Source organism: Camelus ferus, chromosome 16 (genome assembly GCF_009834535.1).
Source record: "Camelus ferus isolate YT-003-E chromosome 16, BCGSAC_Cfer_1.0, whole genome shotgun sequence".
In the NCBI taxonomy this organism is placed as follows: Eukaryota; Metazoa; Chordata; class Mammalia; order Artiodactyla; family Camelidae; genus Camelus; species Camelus ferus.
The window spans coordinates 6,048,510-6,072,078 of NC_045711.1; the positions used below are offsets into that span (position 1 = coordinate 6,048,510).

Consider the following 23,569-nt stretch of genomic DNA (forward strand, 5'->3'; position numbering starts at 1 on the left):
GCCTCCTTTCCTATTTTCAGCTCTCTCTCCATCCAGATCCCTCAGAAATTGCTGATGGCTCCTATTGGGTCAACCACTGCTGCAGCCACGTGTGTCTCCTAGGAATGCCCTCCTGTCCTTTCTTTCCTTGGTTCAGCCAAAATGAAGTCAGGAACTTTCCCCAAGAACCTCGGGGTAAAGAGAGCAAAGGAGAACAGAAGAATGAATTGTAGACACTCAAGAAATACTTATTTAATGAATGAATAAAACCATGAATATCTAGACAGAATTCATGACAAGTTTCTTGGACGGTGCCATTTAAGAGGTGCGTTGCTTGCTCCTTTCACAGCAGATACGTTTGGGGTGTGGAGAGTCTGTTCACCTACATGTATCTTCTCTGGGGACAATCCTCACCCACAGTCCTTGTTAAAGGAGTGGACCTGGATGGCCAAACTTATGGCCCAGGACCTGCACATCCCTCAGCTATGTGGGATATGGGGTCCAACCTCAGCCAGTCAGATTATTCTCATGGGGTTTTGGGATTGGAATCCTGAGAGACTGAGTGAGCTGGCTGTGGAAGGCAGAATGAAAAGGTTAGGTTGGTCTGGGGGCTAAGGCTCCCATTAGGGCCATGTACATGGCGACTGCATAAGCAGGAAATGATGAATGGAGGGAGGGAGGAGGAGGGACCAGCTGTGTTGTCCTAACAGTTTCTTATTTCCATAATATTCAACTTCACCTCATTTCAGGGAGAGCTTTACTTCCTAAAAATAAACACCATCTTTTTATTGAAATGTGTGGGGTTCACAACCCTTACAACTCTAATCATAACCTATTTCTTCTTTTCAACTCTGCCTAACAACCTGACCCCAAAGCCCCAGTTTGATAGTGGAGGAAAGATACGATGGGTGTGTGGCATGGAGGTCCTGGCAGAGAGGAAGCAAGGCGCCACAGTGAATTGGGGGGAAAAGGCCCAGATGGCTGTGAGGAAGACTAAACTAGAAGAAATTAATGTCGGGAGGGAGAGAGGGAAAGAGAAATGGGAACAGAGGTACAGACAGACGTATAGACAGACGTACATAGTTAACAAACCATTACAGGGCACTTTCTATGGATGTTAGAACCCAAATGCATATTGCAAATACGAATAAATGAATGAGCAAATGAATGGGTCTTTTTTTGCAAGAAGTGTTGAGCCTGCAAATGGCGGTGGGTAGGAGGGATAGCAGTAAGTGGTAAGAGTCTTGAAGACGTGGCCCTGAATTTATGTCAATTTCCAGTCTTGGTTTTACCCTTGATAACATGCTCCCAATTTAAGGCTAAGTCTCAAGGTTCTGCCTTCTCTATCCCTCTGGACAAAGAACAAAAGAGTTATTGGGAAAGGATGTCAAAATAGAAGGAGGTCAAAATTATAGACAGAGATGCTTAGTGCTCAGGGGCTCAACTTGAGTTACCCAGGTCTAGGCGATGGACGTTCATCTGCAGATCATAATGCCAGATGCTGATTCAACGGCCTTGTCTCTAGAGAGTTCACTAGTTGGTGATGGAATATACATTCATGAGATATCTTATAGCTGTCCAGAGACACGCGCAACCTGCCTTTCAAAGATTCAGTGTGATCTAATGTTGGGAAGACACTTAGAATTCAATAGAACAACAGTCAGATTTCAGGGCTTCTGTTTCCTTGAGATTTGACCCAGAGTAAATTATTTAATCTCTCTATCTCACTTTCCACAACTGTAAGGTGGGAATAAAGGTGTTTTCCTAATAGAAATTGTCTAGGGGATTAATTAAGGTAACACATAAGGTTTCTAGAACAGTTCCTGGAATAACCAATGGTAATCGCTCTCCTCTGTGTATCCCCTACTCTAAAGACATCCTTCCTTCTTCCAGTCTCTAATACAGCTTTGTACCAGGCTTTTTCAGGCAACAGCTAACACATCATAATGTTAATGAACTTTATATGTGTCTGTGTTTTCCCTTCATCATTCAGCTCTAAGCTCGGGCAGTATAAATATGGATCTTTTCACTTATTCGTGCCCTGCAGTGCCCATCCTCGCTGATAGTCAGTAAAAGCGCGTGTGTTGACTGCTGGGTTGGTTAACAGCTGTAAGAGTGCCTCCCCTCACTGATGTACGGGCCCCGTACTGGGTGACGTAACAGGACGTATATGGTGTGTGTGCTGAGACAAGAAAAGGGGGAGAGAGATTCTCTGGGTTAAGAAATGGGTGATGGGTACTGTATGAAGGGGACTGGAAGAGCTCTTATGAAGGGAACAAGGATTTTAGAAGATGTTACTGACTATAAGTACAGAAGACAAAGGAAGAGTGTGAAAAAAGAGAAATAGAATAGACAAGGGGGAAAATAGGGGTAATTAAGAGTAAGAAAGGGGAAGGAAGGGGAATGGAAAGGTAGGGGGCCAGGAATGGGGACCAAGGTGAAGAAGGACACGGAGGGTGAGAGATAGATGTGACAAGTAAGGGTTAAGTGGCCGCCGTCCTCGTCCAGCCTTGTCTCACCCACCTGACCTGCCTGACCGCTGGTCTGTTGGAGGTCATTTTAATATCATCATTCTGCTTCCATTTCCTTCCACTCCAGTCCATCTTGTATGTCACTGTTAGTGAGACCTTTCTAAACTCATATCTGGTCCTCTTCCTCCTTCACTACAATCTTTTAATGACCATCTAGTGCCCACGGCTTAAAACTCAAATCCTCAGAAGCTCCTTAACATGCTTCATGGACTAATTCAGGGTTGAAAAACATACTTACACGTGTGCGCGCAGCTCCCTCTCAGAATGTCATACCAAGCTATCAAACGTAGCCTCCATCTGCCCATCTAATCAGTATCCCTCGTGCCCAGGAACTGAGTGCTGTTCAAGGAATTCACAGTCTCTCACATGTGCCGTGTGCTTGGCTGCTACTGGAGCTTTGGAAATGAAACCTGTTTCCTGAAATACTGTCTATGACCTTCTCAACCCAGAAGTCCCGAAATATCACCTCTGTGAATTCTTGTCCAGTTCTCCCATGGAGAATTAATCCCTCATCCTCATTTCTCTGGGTTCCAATAACATTTTATAAATACCTCCTTTATACATTTATCATATTTTTCTGTTGTCTCTCTTAACTAGATTGTAAATTCAATAACTAGTAGCCTCAGGACCTATAATAGCAACTCTGATTTAGCAGTTGTTCAAGAAAAGTTTGCTAACAGTACATTAGTACTAATTACATGGTCTTGTTCAATGTGACCATGTGGAGAATTTGGGGGTGCAATTCCTTATCCTTTGCTCTCAGCATTTTCCCTCTAAAACTCAGGGCCAATTTTTCACTTGGTTGTTGAAAGCCTGGTTTTGCACATGCAACTCCAGGAATCTGTTTCCAACACATTTCCCCTGCAATTCCTTTCTGACGCTCTGCTCATACGTTAGACTTACTACCATCAAGTCTGGGTAACTTGTTGAATCTATCCACCCTCCAGCAAGTGCTTCTCAATCCTTCTTACAGCTACTCTATCTCCAGGTGAGTAAAGTCCGCTCGCCTACCTTCCTTCAGCCCAGAATGGGAGAGAGACTTCAGGTCTTACATCATCTTGGAGATCCTTTTCCTGCAGCATCAGTTTCCCAGTCACTGCTCGTACATCACATCTATAAGAAGGTCTACACATCACGTGTAACCCTAGGGGTAGAGGGAATATCCTTGGGGAAAAATGACTGGACTGGGCTCAGGAAGCAGGGCTGGGCTGATTGCCACTGGGACTAGGGTCCCTGTCTTCTGGCCTTGGTTCCCCAAACATATTACAGTATCCTCTTCAGATGTAAAAACCTGGTTAGGAAAGCAGAATATTTGCAGACTACCAAGGAGTATTTGGTGGAAAAAGAAAAAATCCAAAGGGCAAGAACTCTTACTGAAAATATTTGACAATGTTAAAAGGGAGACCACTTCCAAAATACACTGTGAGGAAGGAGGCAGAGAGGCAGGGAGCAGAGAAGAATGTGATTGTTCCAGAGTTAAGATGAAAGTGTTGACCATTCATCACAGATATTCATCCATAGATGAGGGATGCTCTAAGTTTTCCCTTGTGGTTGTGGGAGACGCTGTTTCAAATCCCTTCCATTTCTCTTGCCTTGACTTGGAGTCAGAGGAACCAAGCTCTTGGCCACGCTCTGCTACTCACTTGCTGTTCATCATTGAGCAAGTCACTTCTCTCTCAGTTTTCTCATTTGTAAAACTGTTTAATGTAATAATATAACTGTCAGTTTTGTAAGAATGAGATAAAAGTGTGAAAGTGCTTAACACAATACCCGACACAGGACTAGGTCCACAGAAATACTACCTTAATCTCAATTGCCACACCCCATTAAGGCTTTCCTCCAACTGTCACGTGGGAAAACAGAAGTTCAGAGAGATTTGTCATGGAAAGTCAAACTATTTTAAGTTCACTTCCTGCTGCAAATCACTAGGCGCTTGCTTAATCTCTTCATGGCTGCCTGCATCTCCTGATTCCTCAGGGTGTAGATGATGGGGTTGAGCATGGGGGTCAAGACCGTGTAGCTGACAGACACAGCTTTGTCCATGGGGAAGGGAGTGAAGGGCTGGGAGTAGATATAGATACAGGGAATGAAGATCATAGACACGACGATGATGTGGGTGGTGCAAGTGGAAGCTGCCTTCCTCCTCGCCTGCCCTGAGTGGGACCTGAGCATCATCAGGATGGCAGTGTAAGAGACCAGAAGGAGGAGGAACCAGATGAGGACCAGCATCCCACTGTTGGAGATCATGAGGAACTCCAGGAGGGAGGTGTCAGTGCAGGCAAGTCTGAGCACTTGAGGAACATCACAAAATAAGTTATCCAGGATGTTGGGACCACAAAAAGGCAATGGGAGCATCAGAACCAGCTGGACGATGGAGTGGACAAAGCCTCCTACCCAGGCAGCCACCACCAGACCCACACACACTCGAGTGTTCATGATGGTGACATAGTGGAGGGGCCGAGAGATGGCTATGTACCAGTCATAGGCCATCATGGAGAGGAAGAAGACAGTTGCACCTCCCAAGAGGTGGAAGAAGAAGATCTGGGCCATACAGCCCTGGTAGGAGATGGTCTTAGTCTGTTGGAAGAAGTCCACCAGCATCTTCAGGGCAGTGACTGAGGAGAAACACAGGTCTATGACAGCCAGATTTCGGAGGAGAAAATACATGGGTGTGTGGAGCCGGGAATCAGAGGTCACCGTGACCATGATGAGGAGATTTCCCACGACAGTGGTGGTGTAGACAAACAGGAACACCAGAAACAAGAAAAGCTGGAGCTCCTGAGTCTGTGAAAGCCCCAGGAGGACAAATTCTGATACCCACGTGAGGTTGCCTGGTTCCATCGTGTCTTCTCCACACACCTAAAGAAAACAAACCACAGACAGACATGCATGAAGCTCTTAGTCCTCAAGGGCTCAGTTCAGTTGTCTACATCGAGATGATGGACATTCTTACGTACAGATCATTATACAAAGAGCTGATTACACAGCCTTGTCTCTGGAGGGTTCACTAGTTGGTGCTGGAACACACATTCATGATATATCTTAAAGCCATCCAGACACACATGCAACCTGACTTTCAAAGCTTCACTGTGATGTAGTGGTGGGAAGATACTTGGAATCCAACAGAACCAGAGTCAAATTTCAGAACTTTTATTTCCTTGGCATTTGACCTTGAGCAAGTTACTTAATCAGTTTCCACATCTGTAAGAAAAAAATGTGTTCTTTATAGAAATTGCCTAAGGGATTAAAAAAAAAACACATAAACTTCCAAGAGTAATGCCTGGACTAGTAAATGGTAATCACCTTCTCTGTGGATCCCCAACTCTAAAGACAACACCCTTCTTCCAGTCTCTAATACAGTTTTGTACCAGTCATTTTCCCTGCAACAGTCACCACATCATAATGTTAATGAACTTTTCATATGTCTGTGTTTTCCCTCCACAATTCAGCCACAATGTGCTAGAGACATAGGTCTTCATTTCACAATTTATTTGTGCCCTGAGGTGGGCATCCTTGCTCATAGTCAGTGCTTGTAAGTACATGCTGTTAACTGTTGGGTCGGTGAAAAGCTATTGGGTGTGCAGGTTCAGGTAGGGGAGCCTCTGGACACAGCTGGACAGCTGGAACATTTCATTTCTCCCTTTACCAAGTGTAGGTGGTACCTTTCTGGGTGAAGCACCCAAGGTCACATGTGGAGACAAGTGGCAGAGGTGTAACTGTTTCATGTGTGAAGAAATAGATGATGAATATCTTGTTTGAAGGAGACTGAGAGCTCTTCTGAAAGGACAGCAATATCAGAGGATGATATTGAATCCACGGGTAGAAGAGAAATAAAAATGTTGAAGAAGAAATGGAAATAGATGAAGAATTAAAGAGAGGAAGGAAATTATAGGAAGGAAATGGAGGGTTAGAGTGAGTGAAGGAAGGGGAAAGGAAAGGTGGTGGGGCAGTGGGGGGATGGGACCAAAGGTGAAGAAGGACATGGCGGGTGAGAGATAGAGGGTGAGAGGTGAGTGTTAAATGGCCTCCCCACTCTCCCTACCTTGTCTCACCTCCCAGACCCTCACCTGACCTACGGGTCCCCATTATCTATCAGAGATCAGTCCCTTCTTATTATTCAATTTCATTTCCAGTCTACCTTCTACACAGCTATCCAAGCGACCTTTCTAAACGCTGATCTGAACACGTTCCTCTGTCACTTCTATTCTTGCAGTGATTCTCACTAGAGCCCCTTAGGAGCCACATCAAATACTTTGTGGATCAAGTCAGGGTAGAAATACCTGTTACCCATATGCATGCAACTCAGCAGTCATACAGGGCTGTAGAATGTAAACTCCATCTGCCTTTCTCATCAGTATCTCTTCCTTTAATGAACCTCTAGCTCTTTAATTTCATAGTCTTAAATATGCCACATATTTATTTATTTCCATGTTTGTTTCCTGGAATTTTGTTCCCTACTTTCTCAACCTCAAATGTCACCCTCCCTGCCTCTCCTGCCACCATTTCTCCCAGGCAGAACAAATTTCTCATTTCTCAGGGTTCTTTAAACACTTAGCACATACCTCAGTTACAGGTTTATCATCATTCTTTTTTTCCCAGCATCTCCCCTCAACAAACTCCACTGCAATGTCAATATCATGGTCAACCCAGAACTTGGAACAGCAACACTGCTGCAGCACATGCTCAGTAAATGTTGTCAAATTCATGAATTAAGTAGGTAATTGTTTATATGGAGATTTTAGAAGTGATTTTACTTTTCCTCTGTTCCCTATCTCATAAGGCCAGTTCTATGCTTGGTTGATGGGTTTTACATGCAACCTGAAGCAACTATTTTAATAGCATATCCCCCTCAAAATTGCTCCCCAAATCTCTCCTCTAACATTAGACTCACTACAATCAAGTCTATGTCTCTTGTTTAGTCTCCCCACCCTCCAACAGGTGTTTTCAAGAATCTGATTACCATTGACTTAACAGCCAGCGTGGAAACCCTAGTCTCTCACCTTCCTTCAGCCCCGAATGGGAGAAGAGAGTTCAGGAGTTACATCTTTCTAGGGCGTCCTCTCCATGTAGCTTCACAGGTTTCTGGTCTTTGCTCATACCTCACACACACAACTCATGGGATGACCCTGGGGAAGAGGGGATATCCTCAGGGAAAATTGGACTGGGCTCAGGAGGAAGAGCTGGAATGATCCCTGCTGGGGCAAAACAACAATGGGAGTTGTTAAAAAGTTTCTAAGTCTCTCAAAAACACTATTTGAAAGGTCACCTTGAGGGCAAAAATCAAACAGACAAAACAAAAAACCCCACAACAAAACAAAATAAAACAAAACAAATATCCACCAAGGACAAAAATTGTAAGGATTCATGCCATGTGGGATCAGAAGACCAATATCAGAAAGGACAGATTCCTTCAAAATTACTGGGGTTTTGGAAAGACCCAATTCACAGAACAGTGGATCACACACTTGAGCATCCATTAGAATCATCTGGAGGTGAGGTTAAAACTTAGAAACCCACACAAAGAATATTTGACTTAGTAGGTCTTTGGTGGAGCCTGAGAAGTGACATTTCTTTTTTATATATATATATATTAAAAAATCATTTTAACACATATAGAAGTATAGTCAATATACAATGTTTTGTCAGAGAAGTCATATTTCTAGCTATTTTTCCCGTGATGCTTATCTGAGACCACAGTTTAAGAACCACTGACTTTGAGTTTCACTGTTCTCTGTCAGGACAACGGACAGTTCTTTCTTCCAACATCATGTAGACAACTGGTTTGATACTTACCTAAAAAAATAATTAATTGATCTTGGACAATGTTATAGGTGGGAAAATGTTTGTATACCACATTGGAAACAAATCCTGTAAATTCCGTCTTTTCTTTTGTCAACGAGACCTGAAGGTTGATTTTCCAATTATATTCAGTTCTATTGCACCATCTATAAAATTCTACTATTCCTTATATGTGATTTATTACTCAATAAGATCCTTCCTTCCATACAAGGACTAGTGCAGGAAATGATATATTGTCTTATTATGATGAACTGGCCAGAACTGGACTTAACTGGCTTTATAATCTTGGTGTACCATAAAAACTGTAATTTCCCAGAGAGAATTTTCTGTTTTACATGAGATTTCCAGGGTGGTCTGAAATCTTTTGTAACAGATATTTATATTTAGAAAAATAAAATCCCTCTCATTTTTTAAAAAAAATCTTTGTAAAGCTCTGCTTTTTTCCACATACAAGAGATTCTAAAATCATTCATCCTTCCCAATATTTACAGCTTCAGTTCATTTTAAAACCCAGCCTCTTGTTAAAATAGCCTGGGGTGATGTTAGAGGAGTCAGTAGGTCTTATCCATCTCCTTGACCGTCAGATGTCACTGAGTGTAACATTATTAATAGTAACTAATTAACTTACCTGGGTTAATTCCTTAAGATTCTGTTTTAGTCCCTAACAAGAAAGCCCTTGTAACTTCTAGTTTATATATTTCTCCTCTCAAGGCACAAAAGTGACTGTAAGGTGTCTACTAAACCGTATCTCAACCCCAAAGTTGACTCCTCAAAGGCGCGATTATAGATGATTTATCTGTTTTAGAAAAAGATTCCAATGTGGCATGTTGTTTTGGAGTTATTGTACTTGGTATTGTGAAAGTTCAAGAAATGTTTGTGTAAAAAATTAAACAGAAATTTCTGTTAAGTAGAGTTGCGAGACCAGAAGGAGGAGCTTTCACACCCTGTGAAGAGAGCAGAGCCCAAAGGAAGAAGAAAGACTCCTCTTCTTTTCTGGCAAGAACTCACCCAATGAAAAGCCCTGGACTATTTGTTTACAGTAGCCTTCCCACCCTGCCTTTCTTCTCTATAAAAGTGTTCTTCTTGTCATACACTGAAGGACTTGCAAATGGCTCACCATGGGTGCAGACCCTGAACTGCAATTCTCTGCTGAACCTGAAAAAAAAATCTATCTCCCCTAGAGAAATATTTGGCAGTCAACATTTCTTTTAGGTCAATATTTGTTAGCACAATGGAAAGTTATTGTTTTGTAAGACAGGGAGAGCAGTGAGAGGCAGGTCTGGGTACATCTCAATGCTCAATGCTGAGGTTACAAAAATAAGACATACGTTCTCCTCTCAGGAACTCACAGGTTGATAGGGAAACAGATCCAGAAACACATCAATGCACTTCATACAGGTGCTCTACGTAGGGGAATGCTCAAGGGTTAAAAGGCTGAGCAAATAACCATGAATGGGAGAGGAAGACTTCCCAGAGAAGAGGACGCTTAAACAAAGGTGAAGTTCAAGTGTGTTTGGCAAACAAAGGAGGGAAAGTGTGTTTCTGGCAGGAAGAACAGAGGTCCAGAGGGGACATGGCACAGCATACCCTCATGAACCCTGAATGCCTCAACATGGCTGCAGCACAGGGGAAGAGGTGGGGCATTAGGGTGGAGAGGAGGCAGGGATCACTCTGACTAGTGTTAGGACACCAGGCTAATACAAGTCGATTTTACCTTGAGGGAGGAGAGATCTCCATGGAGGACGTCATGCTGAAGAATGACCTGCAGATGGAGGTCTCTATGGCAGCAAGGAGGAGGAAACAGGGGAGTTGAGAGGATGGACATAGTGGGTACAACTCCTTTGTTTCTCATATCCCATTTTGTCTCAGAGGAGACTTAATGAGGGCAGTTCCAGCTTTTCCTGTGTCCATGACTCAGTCCATCCCAGCTTCACAATCATCAAAGATGTGAGGAGAGTGAACAGAAGACAGCAGAAAGGGAAAAGGAGATGAGAGCTGAGAAAAGGAGGAGGAGGAGAAATAGGTAATGAAGAAAAATCAGGGAAATAAAGCCAATGAGCCAATAGTCATCCATGTCCCAATAATCTCAAGACACTGGTTCAGTGAGTCAGTGATGCTGTGGTCTCTCCCTCATGAGCCCAGATGGCTTCCATGCTTCATTATGGTGTATGTCCTCACACAGTCTCATTCAAAGGCTGGAGCTGAGCAATCTCATGGGCGTCAGTTTCTTTCTCCTCCTGCATCTCTTGCCTCTACTCATGGAGGAGAAATCTTTTCCAGAAGTTCCCTGCTTAACACATCTTTTGTGGTAATTTTCATTCCTGGATGACATGAGCACATGAGCATGCCAACTTGTAAGGATTCTGGAAAAATGAACACTTGTGACAGAGGACAAGCAAGGGAGAAGTGGTTGGGAATGGCTTTGGGTAAACACCCAAGAACAAGGCTATCTTCTTATAAAGCCCCTGGAAACAGGAATAAACATGATGGACCAGAGGAAAGAGAACGCTGATAGTGATGAAATTCTGTCTACACGGGAAAAGTCTTATAACTTCGGAGGTCACAGACTCAAATGAGAAAAAATGTCAGGTAGGAGTTTCTCTAACTAAAGAGGTAAGGAGGCTCATCACTCTCTTCATCCCAGCAAAATATTTGAGCATCTAAACCAAATACAGGAAAGCAAGTGTTTTCTTTGCAGAAACAACAACTCCAGAAAAACCCTCCATGTGTTGGAATGTGGGGGTCCTCCAGTAAATAGCTGATTTCCACCAGAACCCCTAAGGTAAAGTCTAAAGGCTTCAATACATAGAGGTATCAATTAGTATTTTATTGCCTTGCTCTTAAGTGTAGACACCCGAGGATCACCAGGAGTTTAATGAAGGCCACTGACACAAAAGGGAAAAACAAAAGAAATAGAAAAATGAATGAGAAGCAAACAGAGATTAATAGGAAACAGAAGTTTATACAATTAACATCCTTTGACAGAAGCAAGAATTTTTAATATCCATAATAAGAACAAGATGGTATAAAAAAAAACAGAACAAAAAAAGAGTTTTTGGAAATTAAAATACGTTGACAGAAATGAATACTTTAATAGAGTGATTTATTGATTTATGAGATTTAATAGAGCGATATACAAAACAAACTAATAGAATTGATGGTCCAGAGATAAATCATACATTTATGTTTCAATGGATTTTCAACAAGGTGTCAAGAATATTCAACAGGTAAAGGAAAGTTTCTTCGGTAATGGTGCTGGGACAATTGGATATCCACATACACAAGAGTAAAGACAGACCACTATCTCATACCATATACCTAAATTAACTCAGAATGGATCCAAGACCTAAATATAAGAGCCAAAACAGTAAAACACTTAGAAGAAAACATAGAAATAAATCTTCATGAACTTGGATTTGGCAGTGCATACTTAGTGATGATACCAAGATACAAGCAACAACAACAAAATGATAAATTGGACTTCACCCTAGTTAAAAACTTTTGTGCATCAAAAGACACTATGAAGAAAGTAAAAAGATTTCCCCTACGAATAGGAAAAAGTATTTGCAAGTCAAAATTTTGTCAAGGGTCTAGTATCCAGAATATATAATGAACTTGTACAACTCAAGAAAAAAAAGACAAACAACATGATTTTTGAAAGAGGCAATGGACTTGAATATACATTTCTTAAAAGAAGACATGCCAATGCTCAACAAGAAAAGATGCTCAACATGAAAAGGTGCTCAGTATCATTCGTAGTTAGGGAAATGAAAATCAAGCCATGAGATACCACGTCGTAATAGGATGGTAATAACAATTCTACTACTACTGAATAACAAGTGTTAGTGAGGATGTGAAGAAATCAGCAGCTTCAGAATTGCTGGTGGGAATAAAAAATGGTGGTGCTGTGGAAAACACTGTGGCAGTTCTTCAACAAGTTACACATAGAATCAACTACATGACCCAGAAACTCTACACGTAGGTGTATACTCAAAAGTGCTGAAAACAGGTACTCAAATACTTGTACACAAATGCTTACAGCAGCATCTTTCAACAGATGAATGGATGAACAAAATGTGCTCTATCCTGACAGTGGAATATGATTCAGCCATAAAAAGAATGTGGTACTAATACATACTCCAATGTGGATTAACCCTATTAAACATTATGCTAAGTGATGGAAGCCAGACACAAAATATTTTACCATTCTACTTATATGAAATGTCTGGAATAGGTAAGTCCATAACAGAAAACAGATGAGTTGTTTCCAAGAGCTAAGGAGAGGGGAGGGAAGGTTGAGTGACTGCATGGTGGGTATGTGCTTTCCTTTCTCGGAGATGAAAATGTTTAGGCACTAGATAGAAGTGATTGCTGCACCGCACGTGAAAGTTCTAAATGCCACTGAATAGTACACTTGAAAATGGTTAATTTTATGTCATGTGAGTTCCATATATATATATATATATATATATATATATATATATATATATATATATATGAAACTATATATTAATATATTAAACTATATAATATATATATATATTAATTTTGTGCCATGTGACTTTCATATTTGTGTGTGTGTGTGTGTGTGTGTCTATATATATATATGAATATGGGAGACAGGATCCTCACCAAGGGAGTTATAAGTGCGGAAAGGGACAAACACAATAAATTCTGTGATGTTCCATTGGGAATGGAAATAGCTGTGCGAACATATGATTTTCTCTAGAAGGATAATAGAGATGGAGAGACGGACAGATGGATGGATAAATATTGAATGTGAATGTGTTATATATATAAAAGCAGAACTAGCACCCAGATACTGACTTCTATATCTGGACTGTCTCCACTCAAAAGAAGCAGACCTGTTAACTGAAATACTTGATTCCAGAGCTGAAGCAGACAGTACAGGGTAAGCCTGGGCCATTTCTCTGGGCCAGGAATGCAGGAGGTGCTGAAAGAACAAAAAGAACACAGAAGCCAGCCTGAAGAGACTTTGGCCAAATCTGGGGGCAAACTGAGCATCACAATAAGTAATCATATCAATGGGTTATAATTCAATGAATGGAAAAAGGAAAATACAAGTTCACACAGATAGAAATAAATAAATGAGTAATGGGAAGTTTGATAAGAAACCAGATATTGACATAGTCTCAAAGTACCTGCCCACAAACTATTTGCTAATTTCCAAAAGAAAATGAGTGGCTAAGGTGAGAAGCCTAACAAACACGTCCTTGGTCAAGTGATCAAACTGATGGGACACAAGTAATGGGACAAAGCAAAATCCCACCTCACAGTCTGCAATACGAACACAGCGTGACTCCCGGGATATTCCTGGCAAAGTGACAAAGGTGCATCACCTGAGTCTAATCATCATGAAGCATCAGACAAATCTAAACTGAAGGATATTCTACAAACTAATTGGCCTATAATCTTTGAAAGTTCCAGGATAACAAAAATCACAGAGAAAATCTTGCGGATCAAAGGAGTCTAAAGAGACATGACAAGTAGATTTAACGCATGATTTTGAACCAGATTCTCCTTGTACGAGACTTTGTTGGGACATTTGGCAAATCTTAAGTAGAGGAGAAAGATCGGATTCAGGCAATTGTTACTGTATCCATTTTAATGTCTGCATGACAGTATTGGAGGAAAATGACTTTGTAGAAAAGGCACACAAACAGTCATCAGGCTGGCAACTTACCTTCAAACTTCAGGAGTGAAAAAGGCCTTTGCACTACTATACATGCAAGTTTTCTGTAAGTTTTGAGATTTCTAAGATAGCTTAAATAGTAAAAATGTTTAAAGGTTAAAATAAAAGAACTATGTATCTTTATGTCCTTTGGGTAAGAAAAAGTTTTTGTTATTAGAACTCAATAAGATTTAATATTAAAATCAAAGTTCAATATGCCTGACTACGTTAAAACTAACACCAAAAACTAACACCAAAAGAAGACAAACCACAAATTGGAAGATGGTATTGTAATAAACAGAGCTAACAAAGGTCAGTGACCAACTTATATATGAACCCTACATTAACTAGAAAAAGTCAATAGAAAAGAGAACCAAAGGCATTCATGGGAAACCTGAATGCAATAACAATATGGAAAGAAATGTTAGGGAAATTGAAATCAAGATGATAATGGAATACTACTTTTTTAATCAACTTAATTGGCAAAAATTAAGTCTGACAATATCAACTGTTAGGAGGATGTGAATTGATGGGAACACTTCAGCGCTGCTGGTTAACATATAATTTGGTTCAACAATTTTGCAGAAGAATCTGGCGCTATTGGGGAAAGGTAAACCTCTGAGGATCTCGTGACTCAGCAATTCCACCCAAGCTCTATACCCCAGAGCTCCTCAGCTGGACAACTGGAGACAAGTCGGAGAACACGACAAGGAGCACTGCTTGCAATAGCAAAAACTGGGAACAACCCCAGTCAGCTTCGGAACAACCCCAATAAGCTTATCCTCACAATGGAATCGTATCCAGCGGTGCAAATGAGTGAGCTACAGCCAAACAGAAAAACATGTGGAGTTTAGTAACACAACGTTGAACGAGAAAATAGCAAACCCCAGAGTGTTATGTACAACCTGGGATTTGCATGAAGCTCAAAAAAAGCAAAACAAAACAATATACTGATTACATTAAGATGTGGTGGAACTAGTTTGATAAGCAATGGAATGACAAACACAACATTCAAGAAAGTGGTTTCAGCTGAGACGTGACGTGATGGAGAAAACCTGTAGGAAGCTTTAAGGTTTTGGTAACTTCTGGTTCTTGAACTGAGTAGGGTGTCCATGAGTGTTCATGGAAGATAATATAGTGCTGTATAACTTCCATGTACTTTATACATAATCCTTTGCTTGTAATAAGTATTATACCATGTTAAACTACATAGCAAACAAATCTGAATTGTCATGATAATTTCAAACTTGAAAACAAAATAAATATACTCACATGGTTCACTCAGTGTTTTCTCACAGTTTTTTGGATTTTTAGAAAAATATTTCTTGTGCTGCACAATATATCCTTATAGTTTACTTCTTTTATACGTGGTAGTTTGTACCTCTTAATCCCCTGCCCCTTTCTTGCACCTGCCCCATTCCCTCTCCCCACCGGTAACCACTAGTTTGTCCTCTGTATCTGTGGGCCTCACAATTTTTTGGATTTGATTCTTATAATAAACCTGGAGGTCTGGGTCAGAAGGGCCAGGTGGCTCAGCCATGGTCATCAGTCTGGTAAGAGATCGGTTAGAGCCTCAAATGTAAGGTTTAAGACACTGAATCCTAGGCAGTTTCCAGCAACCCAGAATCACAGCAAAATGGGGTGCTGGGAAAAGAAGTCAAAATACAGAAAACAGTACCACTCTTCTGGGGAAATCCTGTCATCCTAGGAGGAACCTGTCCCCCAGAAGGCAGAAAGGAGGGTGTGGCTTTCCAAATGTTTCCATGAGAACCTATCTTATTGTCATAAGGGTGTTCAAATCAACCATTATGAACAAAAATAAGGATATTACTTATTTCCCTAAAACTCAGAGTCATTGGCTCAGTTGCAGTGTGCATTCACTTCTGCAATGACACATCCACAAGCTATAAAGTGGGCAGATACAGCAGCCCCCTCTCCACTTTATAGGTGGAAAACAGACAAAGAGAAGTGACGTACCCCTGTCACTCCCCTTTACAAACCAGCCAGCATCTCCCTAATCTCTTCACTGCTGCCTGTACCTCATGGTTCCTCAGCGTGTAGATCATGGGGTTGAGCATGGGGGTCATGACCGTGTGGCTGATGGACACAGCCTTGTCCATGGAGAAGGAGGTGAAGGGCCGGGCATAGAGGTAAATGCTTGGCATGAAGACCATAGACACGACCATGATGTGGGTGGTGCAGGTGGAAGCTGCCTTCCTCCTCGCCTGCCCTGAGCGGGACCTCAGCATCACCAGGATGATGGAGTAGGAGATTAGGAGGAGGAGGAACCAGATGACATCCAGCATCCCACTGTTGCAGATCATGAGGAACTCTAAGACCGAAGTGTCTGTGCAGGCAAGTCTCAGCACTTGAGGAACATCACAGTAGAAGTTGTCTAGGACATTGGGGCCACAGAAAGGCAGAGGGAGCATCAGAGCCACTTGAGAAATCGAGTGAACGAAACCCACCATCCAGGCTGTCACCACCAGCCCCACGCAGAGCTGAGTGTTCACGATGGTGACATAGTGGAGGGGCCGGGAGATGGCAACAAGGTGGTCATAAGCCATCACCGACAGAAAGAAGACCATGGCACCTCCCAGAAAGTGGAAGAAGAAGACCTGGGCCATGCAGCCCTGGTAGGAGATGGTCTTCTTCTCAGAGAAGAAGTCCACCAGCATCTTTGGGGCAGTGACAGAGGAGAAACAGAGGTCTAAGATTGCTAGATTTCGAAGCAGAAAATACATAGGTGTGTGGAGCCGGGAATCAGAGGTCACTGTGACCATGATGAGGAGATTTCCCATGACAGTGGTGGTGTAGACAAACAGGAACACCAGAAACAAGAAAAGCTGGAGCTCCCGAGTCTGTGAGAGCCCCAGGAAGACAAATTCTGATACCCACGTGAGGTTGCCTGGTTCCATCGTGTCTTCTCCACACACCTAAAGAAAACAAACCACAGACAGACATGCATTAGTGCTCAGGGGCTCCTACTGAGTTATCCAGGTCTAGGCGATGGACGTCCATGTGCAGTTCTAATGCCAGGTGCTGATTCAATGGCCTTGTCTCTGGAGAGTTCATTAGTTGGTGCTGGAATAGACATTCATGAGATATCTTACAGCTGTCCGGCGACGCGCACAACTGCCTCTCAAAGATTCAGTGTGATCTAATGTTGGGAAGACACAGAATCCAACAACCAGAGTCAAATTTCAGAGCTTCTATTTCCTTAAGATTTGACCCTGAACAAGTGCCTCAATCTCTCTGAGTCTCAGTTGTTACATCTAAAAGAAAATGTTTTCTTTATAGAAGTTGTCTAGGGGATTCAATAAAGTAACACACAAGGTTTCTAGAACAGTGCCTGGAATAACCAATGGTAATCGCTCTCCTCCGTGTATCCCCTACTCTAAAGACATCCTTCCTTCTTCCAGTCTCTAATACAGCTTTGTACCAGGCATTTTTCAGGGAATATCTAACATGTCATAATAATGTTAATGAACTTTCTGCGTGTCTATGTTTCCCTTCATCATTTAGCTCTAAGCTCCATCAGTATAAATATGGATCTTTTCATTTATTTGTGCCCTGCAGTGCCCATCCTCGCTGATAGTAAAAGCACGTGTGTTGACTGCTCGGTGGGTGAACGGCTGTAAGAGTGCCTCCCCTCACTGATGTAGAGGCCCCATACTGGGTGACGTAATAGGATGTATATGTTATGTGTACTGAGACAAGAGAAGGGGAAGAGAGATTTTCTGAGTTAAGAAATGGGTGATGGGTATTATATGAAGGGGACTGGAAGAGCTCTTCTGAAGGGACAAGGATTTAAAAGATGTTATTGAGTATAAAGATAGAAGACAAAGGAAGAGTGTGAAATAAGACAAACAGAATAGACAAGGGGAAAAAGAGGGGTAATTAAGAGTAAGAGAGAGGGAGGAAGGGGAATGGAAAGGTGTGGGGCGCGTGAGAGAGGATGGGAACAAAGGTGAAGAAGGACATGGAGTGTGAGAGACAGAGGGGACAAGTGAAGGTTAAGTGACTGCCACACTCACCCAGCCTTTTCTCACCCCCCTCACCTGCCTCCTGCAATCTATGGTCTATTGAAGGTCATTTTAATCTCATACTTCTGCTTCCATTTGCTTCCACCTTCCACTTCAGTCCATTTTCTTCTTTCTTCTTCTTCTTTTTTTTTTTTTTTTTAGTTTTCTTGTCGGGGGGGGGGAGATAATAAGGTATTTATTTATTATTTATTTAGATGGAGGTACTGGGGATTGAACCCAGCACCTTGTGGATGCTAAGCACGTGCTCTACTACTGAGCTCTACTCTCCCAACCAGTCCATCTTCTACGTCACTGTCAGTGAGATGTTTCTAAACTCATATCTGATCCTCTTCCTCCCTCATTACAATCTTTTAATGACCATCTAGTGCCCATGGCTTAAAACTCAAGTCCTCAGAAGCTGCCTCACTTGCTTTGTTGACTAATTCAGGGTTGAAAAACATACTTACACGTGTGTGTGCAGCTCCCTCTCAGAATATCAAACAGCAAACTATCAAATGTAGCCTCCATCTGCCAGTTAATCAGTACCCGTGTTACCCAGGAACTGATTGCTGTTCAAGGAATTCATAGTCTCTCACATTTGCCATGTGCTTGGTTATTACTGTAGGTTTGGAAATGAAACCTGTTTCCTGAAATGCCTTCTACGACCTTCTCAACCCAGAAATCCTCACATACCCCTTCTATATCACTCCTCCATTTCTGCCGTGTGAAACTAGTCCCTCATTTCTCTGAGTTCCAATAATGTTTTATAAACACCTCCATAATAGGACTTTTCATGTTATTCTGTTGTCTCTCTTAACTAGATTATAAATTCAATAACTAGTAGCCCCCACACCTACAATAGCAACTCTGATTTAGCAGTTGTTCAAGAAAAATTTGCTAACATTGTATATTAGTTCTAATTACATGGTCTTGTTCAATGTCAACATGTGGAGAATTTGGGGGGTGCAATTCCTTATCTTTTGCTCTCAGCATTCTCCCACTAAATCTCAGGGCCAATTTTTCACTTGGTTGTTGAAAGCCTGGTTTTGCACATGCAACTCCAGGAATCTGTTTCCCACACCACGTTTCCTTTCTGATGCTCTGCTCACACTTTAGACTTACTGCCATCAAGTCTGGGTCACTTATTCAATCTCTCTACCCTCCAGCAAGTGCTTCTCAATCCTTCTTACAGCTACTCTATCTCCAGGTTAGGAAACCCTGCTAGCCCACCCTCCTTCAGCCTAGAATGGAAGAGAGACTTCAGGTCTTACATCTTCTTGGAGATCCTTTCCCTGCAGCAACAGTTTCCCAGTCACTGCCGTTACATCACATCTACAGTAATGAGTGTGACCCTAGGGGAAAAGGGAGTATCCTTGGGGAAAAATGACTGGACTGGGCTCAGGAAGCAGGGCTGTGCTGATTACCTCTCAGTCTGGGGAGCAATGGGAGTTGTTAAAAAGTTTTGAATTGTATCAAAAACACATATTCTTTGAGAGCTATTCCTTAGGGGTCAAAAGGACCAAGGACAATACAATTTTATAGACCTATGGAATGTAGGATTGTCAGGCCAAGATTCAGAAGGACAAGGGCCTCTTCAAAGGAAACAGGCTCTCTGGGAGTTTTAGAAGAACCCATTTCCTAGACTAGTGATTCTTGCCCTTGAGACAATCACCTGGAGAGCTTGTTGAAAGACAGATTATTGTGGCCCAGCCCCAGACTTTGCCATTCAGTTGGTCCATGGTGAGGCCAAGAATTTGCATTTGTGGCAAGTTTTCAAATGATGCTGGTTCTCCTGTTCCAGGGATCACCCTTTAAGAACCACAGACTTGCTCATCAGCACAAAGGGCTGTTCTCTTTCTTCTGCATATCTTTGAGGTGACTGGTTTGATTTCTTTCCTTCTTCTTCTCCTCCTTCTTCTCTTTGTCCTTTTCCTTCCCCTTTTAAGCCTCATTGATCTTTCACCATTCATACCCAAGTCTACCACATCATCTATAAAATGCTAGCCTTTTTCACATGTAAATTATTACTGCCTCTAACAGAAGGACTGGTACAGCAACCCTATATATTTTTAATTAAGAGGAATTGATCAACACTGGAATTAACTGACATTGTAACCTTAATGTCCTGTCAAGACTAGATAGAGCTCTCTGATCTGCATAGGATTTTAGGTAGGTCTAATTTTTTTTTTACTGTAAAGGTTTATTCTTGGTAAAATAACTTGTCTGTCTCTGGCCGATAAGAATAAAATGTGAAGATCTTCCACATACAAGAGACTGGATTTAAAAAAACAGTTATTTTTCTAAATATAGTTGCTGTACAATATTATATAATTTACAGGTTTACATTATAGTGATTCACAACTTTTAAAGGTTAAACTCCATATATATTTGTTATAAAATATTGGCTACATTCCTTGTGTTGTACCATACACCCTTGAACTTACTTTTCACCCAATAGTTTGTACCTCCCACACCCCCACCACTATATTCCCCCTCCCCGCCCTAGTAACCACCAGTTTATTCTCTATTTCTGTGAGTCTGCTTCTTTTTTGTTACATTCACTAGTTTGTTGTATTTTTAGATTCCGCATACAAGCAGTATCACACAGTATTTGTCTTCCTCTGTCTGGCTTATTCCACTTAGCATTATAAGGAATTTTGGAGCAGCCAATCCAGAGTCCTAAAATGTTGGAGCTGCTGAATCAACCAACTCTGGAATTTCCTATCACCTAGTCTTTGTAAGTGATATAATTTCCTCATTATTTAAGCCACTGTGATTCGGTGGTGCTGCTACTTGCAGCCAAAAGCATCCTTATTGATATATGTATTTCAAAGAGGATCATCATTGTTTTCGAAAGAGCTCACACCCCAGGGCAGCTGTGTGTCAGATGGTGAGCATCCCATTTTAAGACGGATGTTGTCATATGAGAGTAAAGACAGGAGAGATGGCCAGGATGGCGGAATCAGGAAACTTGTCACAATGGGAACAATTGGAGAAAGGTGGATGCTGCATCTGGAGAAAAGACAAATTAGCAGATGAGAAAAGTATCATCAGATATTTAAAGGACTTTAGTGTGAAAGGAGTTGACACTCTTCTGAGGGACCACTCAGATCAGACATGACACTAAGTCCATTTTCTCTCCCCTCATTGTGGAAGCCCCACTGTGAATAGGGAGACATGTGTGAAATGGGAGTAGGCAGGTGGAAGGGGGGAAAGGATGAACTCAGAGCTGCCATGATGGCTTAAAGAGCCTATAACTTTTATTTCTTGGATGGGATGGTTGCTGGGAGGGAAGATGGAACAAAAAGCTTCTGCAATATCTTCTTAACTTTGGGTCGATATTATACATTGCCCAAGACTTTTACAAAGTGAGGCATACGTCAAAGGAGATGAGGAAATAAATATAAGGTACGGAGAGAGAAATAAAAAGTGCATTCTGAAATTGACAAAGAGAGAGCAGAGTGCAAGAGAAAGTAGCAATGCCTCTCTGTATAAGAAACTGTTCAAGGTGCTGAGAGGATCTGAAGATGAATAGAGCAAGGCCCCCGCCCTCAAGGAGCCCTCATTCCAGTGCAGGAAGCCAAAAAGAAAGACAAAACCCAGGAAGTGACAGTCTTGAACCGAATCCATACCTCAAATGTGAACATTAATAGATGTGGCCCTGCCCTCTCTGGCCATTCTACAGCATCCACCTCTCAGCCATACCATCCAAGTGATGCAAAGATTGTGTTAAGAAAGTAGAATGTCTTTCAGATTATCTAAGGAGTTTTGGTAGAAAAGAAAGAAATCCAAAGGGCAAATACTTAGAAAATCGGAAATATTTAGACAATGTTAAAAGTGAGGCCACTTCCAGAATACCATAATGGGGAACGAGGCAGAGGGGCAGGGAGCAGAAAAGAATGTGATTGCTCCAGAGTTAAGATGAAAGTGTTGACCATTCATCACAGATACTCATCCACAGATGAGGAACTCTCTCAAGTTTTCCCTAGTAGTTCTGGGAGACCCTGAACTTCAAAACCCACCATTTCTCCTGCCTTCACTCGGAGACAGAGGAACCAAGCTCTTGGCCATGCTCTGCCACTCACTGTTCATCACTGAGCAAGTCACTTCTCTCTGAGTTTTCTTATTTGTAAAACTGTTTAATGTAATAATAACATACACACTGTCATCTTCTTAAGAATGAAATAGATGTGTGAAAGTGTTTAACACAATACCTGACACAGGACTAGGTCCATAGAAATACTACTTTAATCTCAATTGCCACACTCCATTAAGGCTTTCTTCCAACTGTCACGTGGGAAAACAGAAGTTCAGAGAGAAGATTTGTCATGGAAAGTCAATCCATTTTAAGTTCACTTCCTGCTGCAAATCACTAGGCGCTTGCTTAATCTCTTCATGGCTGCCTGCATCTCCTGGTTCCTCAGGGTGTAGATCATGGGGTTGAGCATAGGGGTCAAGACCGTGTAGCTGATGGACACAGCCTTGTCCATGGGGAAGGGAGTGAAGGGCCGGGAGTAGATATAGATACAGGGAATGAAGATCATAGACACGACGATGATGTGGGTGGTGCAAGTGGAAGCTGCCTTCCTCCTCGCCTGCCCTGAGTGGGACCTGAGCATCATCAGGATGACAGTGTAAGACACCAGAAGGAAGAGGAACCAAATGAGGACCAGCATCCCACTGTTGGAGATCATGAGGAACTCCAGGAGGGAGGTGTCAGTGCAGGCAAGTCTGAGCACTTGAGGAACGTCACAAAAGAAGTTATCCAGGATGTTGGGACCACAAAAAGGCAATGGGAGCATCAGAACCAGCTGGACGATGGAGTGGACAAAGCCTCCTACCCAGGCAGCCACCACCAGACCCACACACACTCGAGTGTTCATGATGGTGACATAGTGGAGAGGCCGGGAGATGGCTATGTACCGGTCATAGGCCATCACGGAGAGGAAGAAGACAGTTGCACCTCCCAAGAGGTGGAAGAAGAAGATCTGGGCCATGCAGCCCTGGTAGGAAATGGTCTTAGTCTGTTGGAAGAAGTCCACCAGCATCTTCGGGGAAGTGACTGTAGAGTAGCTGAGGTCTATGACAGCCAGATTTCGGAGGAGAAAATACATGGGTGTGTGGAGCCGAGAGTCAAAAGTCACTGTGACCGTGATAAGGAGGTTTCCCACAATGGTGGTGACATAGACAAATAGGAACAGTGTGAACAGGAATTTCTCAAACTCCTGGTTCTGTGAGAACCCCAAGAGGACAAACTCTGACACTTTTGTGATGTTCTGTGGTTCCATGGAACCTTCTCCACATGACTAGAGAGAAACCATATGAAACAAAAATCATAATAATTCAATCATTCTCCTTTGGAGAATCAGGATGGAGTTGATCAAAATCCTTGTTGAGTACCATTCCAAAATGGAGCGTCCCACAGAGATAAATACATTTTCACATGATTTCAGTTAATCAAATAGATGCTTCTTCCTGGTGGAGGTATAACTCCTTGCTGAAGGAAGAGAGATGTGTATTAGAAGAAATTGTCATATACAAAT

At 42.1% G+C, this 23,569-nt stretch overlaps 3 protein-coding genes across 3 annotated transcripts; all 3 read right to left on the reverse strand.

Annotated features, from left to right (window-relative positions):
* Positions 1-4,415: 4,415 nt before the first annotated feature.
* LOC116669192 (olfactory receptor 4D1-like) lies at positions 4,416-5,355 on the reverse strand. Its single transcript, XM_032498188.1, has one exon. It carries the CDS (start codon positions 5,349-5,351, stop codon positions 4,416-4,418), a length of 936 nt encoding a protein of 311 aa, XP_032354079.1. The 5' UTR covers positions 5,352-5,355.
* Positions 5,356-15,983: 10,628 nt separating this feature from the next.
* Positions 15,984-16,920, reverse strand: LOC102521076 (olfactory receptor 4D2). The gene has a single exon (XM_006195488.2). The coding sequence runs from the start codon at positions 16,917-16,919 to the stop codon at positions 15,984-15,986; it is 936 nt and encodes a 311-aa protein (XP_006195550.2). The 5' UTR covers position 16,920.
* Positions 16,921-22,378: 5,458 nt separating this feature from the next.
* On the reverse strand, positions 22,379-23,314 carry LOC102509090 (olfactory receptor 4D1). The gene has a single exon (XM_006181408.2). It carries the CDS (start codon positions 23,312-23,314, stop codon positions 22,379-22,381), a length of 936 nt encoding a protein of 311 aa, XP_006181470.2.
* Between the last annotated feature and the right edge of the window lie 255 nt (positions 23,315-23,569).

Bases quoted from the DNA above. Each gene is read 5' to 3' on its own strand.
- LOC102521076 (XM_006195488.2), bottom strand. From the start codon at position 16,919: ATGGAACCAGGCAACCTCACGTGGGTATCAGAATTTGTCTTCCTGGGG.
- LOC116669192 (XM_032498188.1), bottom strand. From the start codon at position 5,351: ATGGAACCAGGCAACCTCACGTGGGTATCAGAATTTGTCCTCCTGGGG.
- LOC102509090 (XM_006181408.2), bottom strand. From the start codon at position 23,314: ATGGAACCACAGAACATCACAAAAGTGTCAGAGTTTGTCCTCTTGGGG.